General features: G+C 50.8%; 1 protein-coding gene across 1 annotated transcript in view; it reads left to right on the top strand.

The window, feature by feature from the left end:
• Positions 1-12,193, top strand: part of pwp2h (PWP2 small subunit processome component) — a 53,728-nt gene that overhangs the window by 32,111 nt on the left and 9,424 nt on the right. The window contains exons 13-18 of the mRNA XM_063049762.1: positions 284-434; positions 1,061-1,241; positions 2,143-2,290; positions 2,621-2,726; positions 7,891-7,956; positions 9,360-9,578. Coding sequence (XP_062905832.1) covers positions 284-434; positions 1,061-1,241; positions 2,143-2,290; positions 2,621-2,726; positions 7,891-7,956; positions 9,360-9,578 — 871 coding nt within the window. The remainder of the gene's footprint in view (positions 1-283; positions 435-1,060; positions 1,242-2,142; positions 2,291-2,620; positions 2,727-7,890; positions 7,957-9,359; positions 9,579-12,193) is intronic.

The following is a 12,193-nucleotide window of genomic DNA, read 5'->3' as shown; positions in this document are numbered from 1 at the left end:
GTAGGACAGGTGAGTGTCCCGTGGTAGGACAGGTGTGTGTCCCGTGGTAGGACAGGTGAGTGCCCCGTGGTAGGACAGGTGTGTGCCCCGTGGTAGGACAGGTGAGTGCCCCGTGGTAGGACAGGTGTGTGCCCCGTGGTAGGACAGGTGAGTGTCCTGTGGTAGGACAGGTGTGTGTCCCGTGGTAGGACAGGTGAGTGCCCTGTGGTAGGACAGGTGTGTGCCCCGTGGTAGGACAGGTGAGTGTTCTGTGGCCCCTAACCCCCCGTTCACCGTTTCACAGGTGCTGGCAGGACATGAGGGACCGGTGAGCAGCCTGAGTTTTAGCCCCACACAAACCATCCTGGCCAGCGCTTCCTGGGATAAGACGGTGAAGCTGTGGGATATGGCTGACAGCTGGAAGACAAAGGAGACTCTCCGCATGACTTCTGACGGTGAGCACGACATCTCAGCTACACACCGTGTATAGTCGTGGACCAAGAGAGAACGGTCAGCGTGTAGACCTCCAACCAAGAGAGAGGGACTGAGAGACACTGGTCAGTGTGCAGATCTCCCCCCTGAGAGAGAGGGGCTGAGTGACACTAATCAGTGTACAGATCTCCCCCTGAGAGACACTGTTCGGGGTGTAAATCTCCACCTGAGAGAGAGGGACTGAGAGACAGCAGTCACTGTGCAGATCTCCACCCAAGAGAGAAGGGCTGAGAGACACCAATCAGTGTACAGATCTCCCCCTGAGAGACACTGTTCGGGGTGTAAATCTCCACCTGAGAGAGAGGGACTGAGAGACACCAGTCAGTGTACAGATCTCCTCCTGAGAGAGAGGGACTGAGTGACACCAGTCAGTGTACAGATCTCTGAGGGAGGGAGAGGGGGGAGAGGACCAGTCAGTGTACAGATCTCCACCTGAGGGAGAGGGACTAAGAGACACCAGAGTACAAAGAAAAGGACTAAGGGAGGGAGTAGCATGTTGTCTGTCCGTACAATGAGAAGGGTGTTTGAACCAATTTCTGTCTCTCTGTCTCTCCAGCTGTCACTGACACTCTGTCCTTGTCTCCCCCAGCTCTGGCAGTCACCTTCCGGCCGGATGGCAGGGAACTGGCGGCGGTGACCCTGGATGGACAAATCACGTTCTGGGACGTGCAGGAGGCGGTGCAGACAGGGTCCATCGAGGGCCGGCATGACCTGCAGATTGGACGCAGGGAGCAAGACCGTATCACCGCGAAGCAGTCCGCCAAGGGCAGGTACTCCGAGGGCCCACCCGTGGGTGGGGGCTGTTGGGGCGGCAAAGGGGTCACCCATGGATGGGGGTGCACGGGTGGGTGTCACTGACAGTGGAGTTACCCATGGGTAGGGGTCAGGTGTTGCCTGTGAGGAGGTGTGAGTGGGTGGAGAGTGTCACCCGTAAGTAGGGGTGAATGGGTGGAGAGATCACCCATGTGATGTACAGTGGTAGGGTCACCTGGCAGTGGGGGTGCAGGTGGCGTAAGGGGACGTCGAGTGGCGGGTCCACCATGGATGAAAGATATTTGGAGGGGTGGGATACCCATAGCTGAGTAAGGTTCTCCAGTGGCTGAGGAGATGGAGGAAGGTGGGGTCTCCCATGGGTGAGGGATGGAGAGGGAGGGGTCTCCCATGGGTGAGGGATGGAGAGGGAGGGGTCTCCCGTGGGTGAGGGGATGGAGAGGGAGGGGTCTCCTGTGGGTGAGGGATGGAGAGGGAGGTGTCTCCTGTGGGTGAGGGATGGAGCGGGAGGGGGTCTCCTATGGGTGAGGGATGGAGAGGGAGGGGTCTCCTGTGGGTGAGGGATGGAGTGGGAGGGGTCTCCCATGGGTGAAAAGATGGAGAGGGAGGGGTCTCCCATGGGTCAGGGATGGAGAGGGAGGGGTCTCGCATGGGTCAGGGATGGAGAGGGAGGGGTCTTGCATGGGTCAGGGATGGAGAGGGAGGGGTCCCCTGTGGCTGAGGGATGGAGAGGGAGGGGTCTCCCATGGGTGAGGGGATGGAGAGGGAGGGGTCTCCTGTGGGTGAGGGGATGGAGGAAAGAAGGGAGTCCTGTTGTTGATAAGATGAGAGGTAGGATATCCCAGTGGTGAGTGGCAGAGGACACTTACACAGTCCCCTGGGTTGTGCTGCTACCCTCAGGTCATTCTCCACACTGTGCTACTCGGCGGATGGGCACTCGGTGCTGGCGGGGGGACAATCCCGCTTTGTCTGTATCTACAACGTCACTGAGCAGATCCTGGTGAAGAAATTCGAAATCTCCTGCAACCTGTCGCTCGACGCCATGCAGGTAAGGGGAGCACTCTCTCTCACCCACACACCTCACTTGGGGAAGATTCAAACATATGCATATAAACACTCTCACACTGCACATTGACCCTCACTGGGTCGCACACACATACACCCCCCCCCATATACACCCCACGTACAACATCTCTCCCCCCCGCTCCTCTCCCCCTCCCCCTCTCCCCGCTCCTCTCCCCTCCCCCCTTCTCCCCTCCCCCTCCCCGCTCCTCTCCCCTCCCCCTCCTCATCCCTCCCCCTCCCCTCCCCCTCCCCTCTCCCCTCCCCCCTCTCACCCCTGCCTTGCTGCTGTTCTCTGTAACATGCCCTGTTGCAGGAGTTCCTGGATCGTAGGAAGATGACAGAGTTTGGAAGCCTGGCGCTGATCGATGATGCTGCTGGTGATGATGGTGTGGCTGTCCGTCTGCCTGGGGTGAAGAAAGGTAAGGCAGAGAGGGCCGGGTGCTGTCACGCTGTGACTGCTGCTCTCAGCCATACGGGGCCAGTCAGTCAGCTGAGACACTGTTCTGTTCAGTGGAGTCACAGTCCACAGTCTTTCCCAGGGACACAGGCTTACGGTGAAGGGGAGAGAGAGTTATTCACACAGAGGGTGGTGAGCTGCCAGAGTCAGTGGCTATGGCAATACAATAACAACCTTTAAAAGACACTTGGACAGCTAAGTGGATAGGAAAGGTCTGAGGGTTGTGGGACAGACATGGGTAAGTGAGACAAGGTAGTTGGGAACCTTGGATGGGTTGCATCAAGGGGTCTGGTTTCTGTGCTTTATGACCCTCTGACTAAGATTGATTCTTAAGAGTAGATTGAAAGATTGGTACAGCATCATTGTCTGACTCCATTTCTCCCAGTACTTTACCTCAATCTTTATTTTTCATTTAATTCTTTATTCTTTATAATTGTTGAATGTTTTTATTGCATGTCGTACCCTGATTCAGGCACTGCAGCAAATTCCTAATCCACGTAAATATATACGGTGAATAAAGTTGATCCTTGGTCCTTACTTCGGAAGATACCCATTGTGGGGACCCGCTTACAAATAGATTGTACTTGATGTAACTTCCAGGGGGAGGTGGAGGAGCCATGGTCTGACCCATCCTATTTCTGCCCAACGAGTCTCTTTAGCAGAGCTAGCGGGGCTCTGAGTGAGGGCATTGCTTTCCTGAGTTGCAGATAATCTTTCTAAGCATGATGCTGTCTGTATGTTTGAAGTGTGGTTCTGTAGATTGCTGGGAGAGGTTCCTCTCCATGGCCACACTAAACTGACCCTTGACTGTGGGTGTGCGAGAAGGATGTGGAGAAAGTTGCAGGGGCCTGTGTTGTGGTTCACCCCAAGCAGCTGCGTGACAGAGGACTCTGATCAGCGGGATATACCCAGGGACACACTCTGAGATGGTCATCAAGTGCTTCTGGGAGATCATCAAATCGGTGAAAGGCACCCTTTGGTCTGACTGAACCCTGCTGGTGTGCCAGCACATGGAGGGGTCTGTGGGAGAATGCTGCTGACTGGCACATTGCCAGCTCCAGGACGACATGGTGAGGGGCGCACTGAAGCCAGGTGCAGCCACCACGAGGCCTTGGTGGGGGAGGGTTACAATCCTGGGTTCTTCTGCTACTGGAGACAGAGGGGCTGGGTTGGGTGAGGATGCCCACCACGTGAGTGCCCAGTAGTACCCAGTGCTATTGATGTGCGGGAATGCAGTAGAACACTACAGGAAGCATTGACCATGCATGTAGAGAGTGAAAAGGCTTCACAATCAGAATCAGGTTTAGTATCACGAGATTATGTCATGAAATTTGTCGTTTTGTGGCAGCAGTACATAATTTTAAAAAAACTAAATGACAATAAATATGTGAAGTATATATATATATATTGAACAAAATTATGTAAAAAGAGAGGGAAAATACTGAGGTACTGTTTGAGTCCATTGTCCGTTCAGAAATATGATGGCGGAAAGGGATAATACGGTTTTTCAAAGGTTTCAAAGGTACATTTAATGTCAGAGAAATGTATACAATATACATCCTGAAATGCTTTTTCTTCGCAACCATCCTCGAAAACAGTGGAGTGTCCCAAGGAATGAATGACAGTCAAATGGTAGAATCCTGGAGATCCTCCCCAGCTTTGCTCCCTCCCGTGTATAAGCAACAAATCCTCCCCCCCCCCACCAGCAGAAAAAAGCATCAGCACCCACCACCGACCACTCAAACACGAGCAAAGCAACGGCAAAGATACAGGCTTGCAGTTACCCCAAAGACTTTGTGTTTCACTCCGTATTCAACATACCACAGGTTCTCTCTCTCCCCAACAAGGGAGAAAGAGATGTCTGCGTTTTCCCAGCAAGTGGGGAGACATAACAAACAACTCGCTGGTTTACCATGTTAAAAGTCTGCCGTGTCGCTTTTTTCGAGCTCTCTACCCAAAAATCTGAGCACGCAACTGCAGATATTCCAATTCCCCCGACGACACACGGGTCTCCTGTTTTGAGACTGATCCTTGATCCACCCGCTCCAGAGCCCCCGAGATCCTAGGCTTCCAAATCCGACCCGGAATTTTAGGCCGAGTCCTTGGTGTGCCGAAGAACAACGGCTGGTTATGAAACCCTGAGAGTGGGTCCCATTTCCACAAAGCAAGCATGGTCCCTGTGCAACTCCAGGTCAGAGTCTTCAAAAGAACCCTGAAAGGGAAAAATAAAGATATTAAAGGTGGAAATAGAGCTGCTTCCGAAGATGCAAGCAAAGAAGTCGCTGTTTAGCGCTATCACCACTCCGCTCTTGAATCATTGAGTGTGTGTGTCTTCAGGCTCTTGAACCTCCTCCCTGATGGTAGTACAGTCGGCCCTCCATATCTGCGGGTTCTGCATCCGTGGATCGAAAATATTCGAAAAAATTCCAGAAAGTTCCAAAGAGCAAAACTTGAATTTGCTGCGCGCCGAGCACTACGCTGAATCCACGCAAATGAATAGGCATACCCTGCTGTAGCCTCCTGCCATTTCACAGATCCTCAGTCTCTCTCTAGCGCTTGTTTGAGCATTGTTTGCCTCGCGTCTCGTTCATTCACTACTTGTGAGCGAGAGGAAGGAGTTTAAGGCTAGTAAGGGATGGCTGGCTAGCTGCGTAAAGCACTACAGCCGAGGCAGCGTCAGCGTTCCCAGAACAGCTACGATGGTTGCGTCTGTACTGAACATGTATAGACTTTTTTTTGTCATTATTCCCTAAACAATACAGTATAACAACTATTTACATCACATTTACATCGTATTAGGTATTAAAAGTAATCTGGAGATGATTTAAAGTATACGGGAGGATGTGCGTAGGTTATATGCAAATATTACACCATTTTGTGTAAGGGACTTGAGCATCTGCGGATTTTGGTATCCGCGGGGGGTCCTGGAATCGATCCCCTGTGGATACTAAGCGACGACTGTAATGGGAAAAAGACTTTACCCTGGGTAGTGGGGGTCCCTAATGATTGGTGTACTGCACAGATGCAACAGGAGTATTCCCGCTCAGGCCCGACAAAGAGCTTTAAAAATCCCAGTCTCTTATAAAAGAGAAGTACCACTAGCAGAGTGGTCATCATGAGAGGGGTTGTTGTCGGAGTAGTCTTGAGTCAGAGTAGTAAGGCTTTAGATCAACAAGGCTTCGGTGCAAACTCAAAGATCTTAAGGTGATAAGTCACCTGGGCCAGATGGACTACATCTCAGAGTCCTGAGAGAAGTTGCTAAAGAGAGAACAGATACGTTGGTAATGATCTTTCAAGAATCATTTGATTCTGGCATGGTCTCAGAGGACTGGAAGATTGCAAATGTCACTCCACTCTTTAAGAAAGGAGGAAGGCAAAAGAAAGGAAATTATAGGCCAGTTAGCCTAACCTCTGTGGTTGGGCAAATGCTTGAGTCTATTATTAAGGATGAGGTTTTGGATACTCAGAGACTAATGATAAAATAAGTTAAAGTCAGCATGGTTTCTGTAAAGGGAAATCTTGCCTGACAAATCTATTCGAGTTCTTCGAGGAAGTAACAAGCAGGGTGGACAAAGGAGAGGTGTTGAATGGCATTTACTTGGATTTTCAGAAGGCATTTGATAAGGTGCCACACGTGAGGCTGCTTCACAAGATAAAATCTCGTGGCATTACAGGAGAGATACAGGCATGGATAGAGGAATGGCTGACAGACAGGAGGCAGCGAGTGGCAATAAAGGAGGCTTTTTCTGGTTGGCTGCCAGTGACTAGTGGTGTTCCTCAGGGGTCAGTATTGGGACCGCTGTTTTTCATATTGGTTGTCAATTGTTTAGATAATAGAACTGAGATTGGGGATGGTATGAGGATGGTATGAAAATAGGAGGAAGGGTAGGTAGTGCTGAGGAAGCAATGCAATTGCAGCAGGACTTAGACAAATTGGAAGAATGGGCAAAAAAGTGGTAGATGGAATACAGTGTTGGGAAATGTATGACAATGCATTTTGGTAAAAGGAACAAAGGTGTAGACTATTATCTAACTAGGGAGAAGGTTCAGACATCAGAGGTGCAGAGGGACTTAGGGGTCCTTGTGCAAGACTCCCAGAAGGTTAATTTACAGGCTGAGTCTCTGGTAAAGAAGGCAAATACAATGTTGGCATTTATTTCAAGGGGAATAGAATATAAAAGTAAGGAGATAATGCTGAGGCTTTATAAGACACTAGTCAGGCTACACTTAGAGTATTGTCAACAGTTTTAGGCCCCATATCTTAGAAAGGATGTGTTATCATTGGAGAGAGTCCAGAAGAGGTTCACAAGGATGATTCCAGGAGTGTTTGGCAGCTTTGGGCCTGTACTCACTAGAATTTAGAACAATGCGGGGCTGGGGGGTATCTCGTTGAAACCTACCTAATTTTGAAAGGACTATGTAGGGTGGATGTGGAGAAGATGTTTCCTATGGTGGGGGTATCCAGAACTGGAGGACACAAAATCGAGAGGCAACTCTTTAGAACAGAGGTAAAGAGGAATTTTTTTAGCCGGAAAGTAGTAAATCTGTGGAATGTTCTGCCACAGACTGCGGTGGAGGTATATTTAAGGTGGAAGTTGATCGTTTCCTGATCGGTCAGGGCATCAAAGGATATGGCGAGAAGGGTTGTGTGGGTTCCATGATCAGCCATGATGAAAGGGGGAGGTGACTCAATGGGCTGAATGGCCTAATGCTGCTCCTATGTCTTATGTTTTAAAGTAATTGCTGGTGTGCTTTAAAAAAAAATGATGGATGCTGCCTTTCTGAGGTATCATCTTTTGAAGATGTCCTGGATGTTTGGGGGCTAGTGTTCATGATGGAACTGGCTAAGCTTCGAACTTTCAGCAGCTTTCTCTGATCCTGTGCATGTAGCCTTCATACCTGATGGTGATGCAACGAGTTAGAATGCTCTCCACAGTACATCTGTAGAAATTAGTGAGTGTCATTTGTGATATACCAAGTCTTAAAAATAATTCATTCTTGTAAATATTTTTATAATTATGAATGAAGTTTATTTTGTTTGTTCTGGACTGTGTAGAGCTGTTGGGAGAGGGGCACTTCTGTGGCCACACTAAGCTGACCCCTTGTCTTTGTGGTTGCTCCCCTAGGTGACATGAGTTTGCGCCACTTTAAGCCAGATATGCGTGTGACATGCCTTCGCTTCTCTCCGACAGGTAAGGACTGTTATGTATTAAGTGGAGCAAAAACGCCAGTGGAATAATTTGATTAATCGCTGAGGATTTATAAGGCAATGCTGCTTTGGGCCCCTTATATAAGAAGAGATGTGCTGGCATTGGAGAGAGTCCAGAGAAGGTTCACAAGAATAATTCTGGATGAAAGGGTTAATATATGAGGAATGTTTGGCTCTGGGCCTGTACTTGCTGGAGTTCAGAAGAATGAGGGGCATTTCACTGAAACCTGCTGAATATTGAAAGGCCTGGATAGAGTGGATGTGGAGAGGATGTTTCCTACAGTGCGACAGTTGAGGACCAGAGGGCACAGCTTCAGAGTCAATGATCATCCGTTTAGAACAGAGGTGAGAAATAGAGAAGATCTGCATCATGGCTGATTTATTATCCCTCTCAATCTCATTCTCCTGCCTTCTCCACATTGATACTGACTGATCAAGAACTTATCAATCTCCACTTCAAATACACCCAATGACTTGGCCTCCACATCTCTCTGGCAATAAATTCCACAGATTCGCAACCTTCTGGTTAAAGAAATTCCTCCACACTCTGCTGAAAATGAATATTGCTAGAATATGAGGCTGTGCCCTCTGGTCCTTGAATCTTCCACCATAGGAAGCATCCTCTCCACATCCACTCTATCGAGGCCTTTTAATATTCAATAGGTTTCAATGAGATTCTCCCCTCATTCTTCTAAACCAGCAAGTACAGGCCCAGAGCCGTTAAAATGCTCCTCGTACGATAACCCGTTCATTCCCAGAATCATTCTCGTAAGCTTCCTCTGGACCCTCTTTAAGGAAATTACAATTGCAGCTAATTGCAATCCAGTTTGGTTTACATGAGACGCGCATATGGATTCCTATCACAATCAGGAGCCCCAATGCAAGACTTCAACCCAAAACGACAACTCTTCAAGGGCAGGGACAGTTAGATACAGAGTGAAGCTCCCTCTACACTGCCCCATCACACACTCCCAGGGCAGGGACAGTTAGATACAGAGTGAAGCTCCCTCTACACTGTCCCATCACACACTCCCAGGGCAGGGACAGTTAGATACAGAGTGAAGCTCCCTCTACACTGTCCTATCACACACTCCCAGGGCAGGGACAGTTAGATACAGAGTGAAGCTCCCTCTACACTGTCCATCATACACTCCCAGGGCAGGGACAGTTAGATACAGAGTGAAGCTCCCTCTACACTGTCCATCATACACTCCCAGGACAGGGACAGTTAGATACAGAGTGAAGCTCCCTCTACACTGTCCCATCACACACTCCCAGGGCAGGGACAGTTAGATACAGAGTTAAGCTCCCTCTACACTGTCCCATCACACACTCCCAGGGCAGGGACAGTTAGATACAGAGTAAAGTTACCTCTCTCCCTTGCAGGCCGGAGCTGGGCAGCCACGAGTACAGAAGGGCTGCTGATTTTCTCACTGGATGGTGGTGTCGTGTTTGACCCCTTCGACCTGGACGAGGAGGTGACGCCGAGCAGCGTGCGGCGGGCAGTGCGGCAGAAGGAGTTCACTGTAGCCATTGTGATGGCTTTCCGCCTGAATGAGCAGAAGTTGACCTTGGAGGTGTTGGAAAACATCCCTCATGCAGAGAGTGAGTGTCCGTAACCCAGGGGTGTTCGAGAGTGACCTAAAGACACAGTGAGTGTCCGTAACCCAGGGGTGTTCGAGAGTGCCCTAAGGACACAGAGTGAGTGTCCGTAACCCAGTGGTGTTCGAGAGTGACCCGGAGACACAGAGTGAGTGTCAGTAACCTAGGGGTGTTCGAGAGTGACCTAAAGACACGGAGTGAGTGTCCGTAACCCAGGGGTGTTCGAGAGTGACACGGAGACACAGAGTGAGTGTCAGTAACCCAGGGGTGTTCGAGAGTGACACGGAGACACAGAGTGAGTGTCAGTAACCCAGGGGTGTTCGAGAGTGACACGGAGACACAGAGTGAGTGTCAGTAACCTAGGGGTGTTCGAGAGTGACCTAAAGACACGGAGTGAGTGTCCGTAACCCAGGGGTGTTCGAGAGTGACACGGAGACACAGAGTGAGTGTCAGTAACCTAGGGGTGTTCGAGAGTGACCTAAAGACACGGAGTGAGTGTCCGTAACCCAGGGGTGTTCGAGAGTGACACGGAGACACAGAGTGAGTGTCAGTAACCCAGGGGTGTTCGATTGTGACCCGGAGACACAGAGTGAGTGTCAGTAACCCAGGGGTGTTCGAGAGTGACCCGGAGACACAGAGTGAGTGTCAGTAACCCAGGGGTGTTCGAGAGTGACCCGGAGACACAGAGTGAGTGTCAGTAACCCAGGGGTGTTCGAGAGTGACCCCGAGACACAGAGTGAGTGTCAGTAACCCAGGGGTGTTCGAGAGTGACCTGGAGACACAGAGTGAGTGTCCGTAACCCAGGGGTGTTCGAGAGTGCCCCAAAGACACAGAGTGAGTGTCAGTAACCCAGGGGTGTTTGAGAGTGACCTAAAGACACAGAGTGAGTATCCGTAACCCAGGGTGTTTGATTGTGACCCAGAGAAACAGAGTGAGTGTCAGTAACCCAGGGGTGTTCGAGAGTGACCCCGAGACACAGAGTGTGTGTCAGTAACCCAGGGGTGTTCAAGAGTGAGACAGAGTGAGTGTCAATAACCCAGGGGTGTTTGAGAGTGACCCGGAGACACGGAGTGAGTGTCAGTAACCCAGGGGTGTTCGAGAGTGACCCCGAGACACAGAGTGAGTGTCAGTAACCCAGGGGTGTTCAAGAGTGAGACAGAGTGAGTGTCAATAACCCAGGGGTGTTTGAGAGTGACCCGGAGACACGGAGTGAGTGTCAGTAACCCAGGGGTGTTCGAGAGTGACCTGGAGACACAGAGTGAGTGTCCGTAACCCAGGGGTGTTCGAGAGTGCCCCAAAGACACAGAGTGAGTGTCAGTAACCCAGGGGTGTTCGAGAGTAACCTAAGGACACAGAGTGAGTATCTGTAACCCAGGGGTGTTTGATTGTGACCTGGAGACACAGAGTGAGTGTCAGTAACCCAGGGGTATTCGAGAGTGACACGGAGACACAGAGTGAGTGTCAGTAACCCAGGGGTGTTCGAGAGTGACCCCGAGACACAGAGTGAGTGTCAGTAACCCAGGGGTGTTCAAGAGTGAGACAGAGTGAGTGTCAGTAACCCAGGGGTGTTTGAGAGTGACCCGGAGACACGGAGTGAGTGTCAGTAACCCAGGGGTGTTCGAGAGTGACACGGAGACACAGAGTGAGTGTCAGTAACCCAGGGGTGTTCGAGAGTGACCCCGAGACACAGAGTGAGTGTCAGTAACCCAGGGGTGTTCAAGAGTGAGTGTCAGTAACCCAGGGGTGTTCGAGAGTGACCTAAAGACACAGAGTGAGTATCCGTAACCCAGGGGTGTTTGATTGTGACCCGGAGACACAGAGTGAGTGTCAGTAACCCAGGGGTGTTCGAGAGTGACCCGGAGACACAGAGTGAGTGTCAGTAACCCAGGGGTGTTCGAGAGTGACACGGAGACACAGAGTGAGTGTCAGTAACCCAGGGGTGTTCGAGAGTGACACGGAGACACAGAAAAGTGTCCGTAACCCAGGGGTGTTCGAGAGTGACACGGAGACACAGAGTGAGTGTCAGTAACCTAGGGGTGTTCGAGAGTGACCTAAAGACACGGAGTGAGTGTCCGTAACCCAGGGGTGTTCGAGAGTGACACGGAGACACAGAGTGAGTGTCAGTAACCCAGGGGTGTTCGATTGTGACCCGGAGACACAGAGTGAGTGTCAGTAACCCAGGGGTGTTCGAGAGTGACCCGGAGACACAGAGTGAGTGTCAGTAACCCAGGGGTGTTCGAGAGTGCCCCAAAGACACAGAGTGAGTGTCAGTAACCCAGGGGTGTTCGAGAGTGACCTAAAGACACAGAGTGAGTATCCGTAACCCAGGGTGTTTGATGTGACCCAGAGACACAGAGTGAGTGTCAGTAACCCAGGGGTGTTCGAGAGTGACCCCGAGACACAGAGTGAGTGTCAGTAACCCAGGGGTGTTCAAGAGTGAGACAGAGTGAGTGTCAATAACCCAGGGGTGTTTGAGAGTGACCCGGAGACACGGAGTGAGTGTCAGTAACCCAGGGGTGTTCGAGAGTGACCCCGAGACACAGAGTGAGTGTCAGTAACCCAGGGGTGTTCAAGAGTGAGACAGAGTGAGTGTCAATAACCCAGGGGTGTTTGAGAGT

Source organism: Mobula hypostoma, chromosome 6 (assembly GCF_963921235.1).
Source record: "Mobula hypostoma chromosome 6, sMobHyp1.1, whole genome shotgun sequence".
Taxonomy (NCBI): Eukaryota; Metazoa; Chordata; class Chondrichthyes; order Myliobatiformes; family Myliobatidae; genus Mobula; species Mobula hypostoma.
The sequence above is the reverse complement of the archived record's forward strand: the minus strand, read 5'-3'. Positions and strand labels throughout refer to the sequence as shown.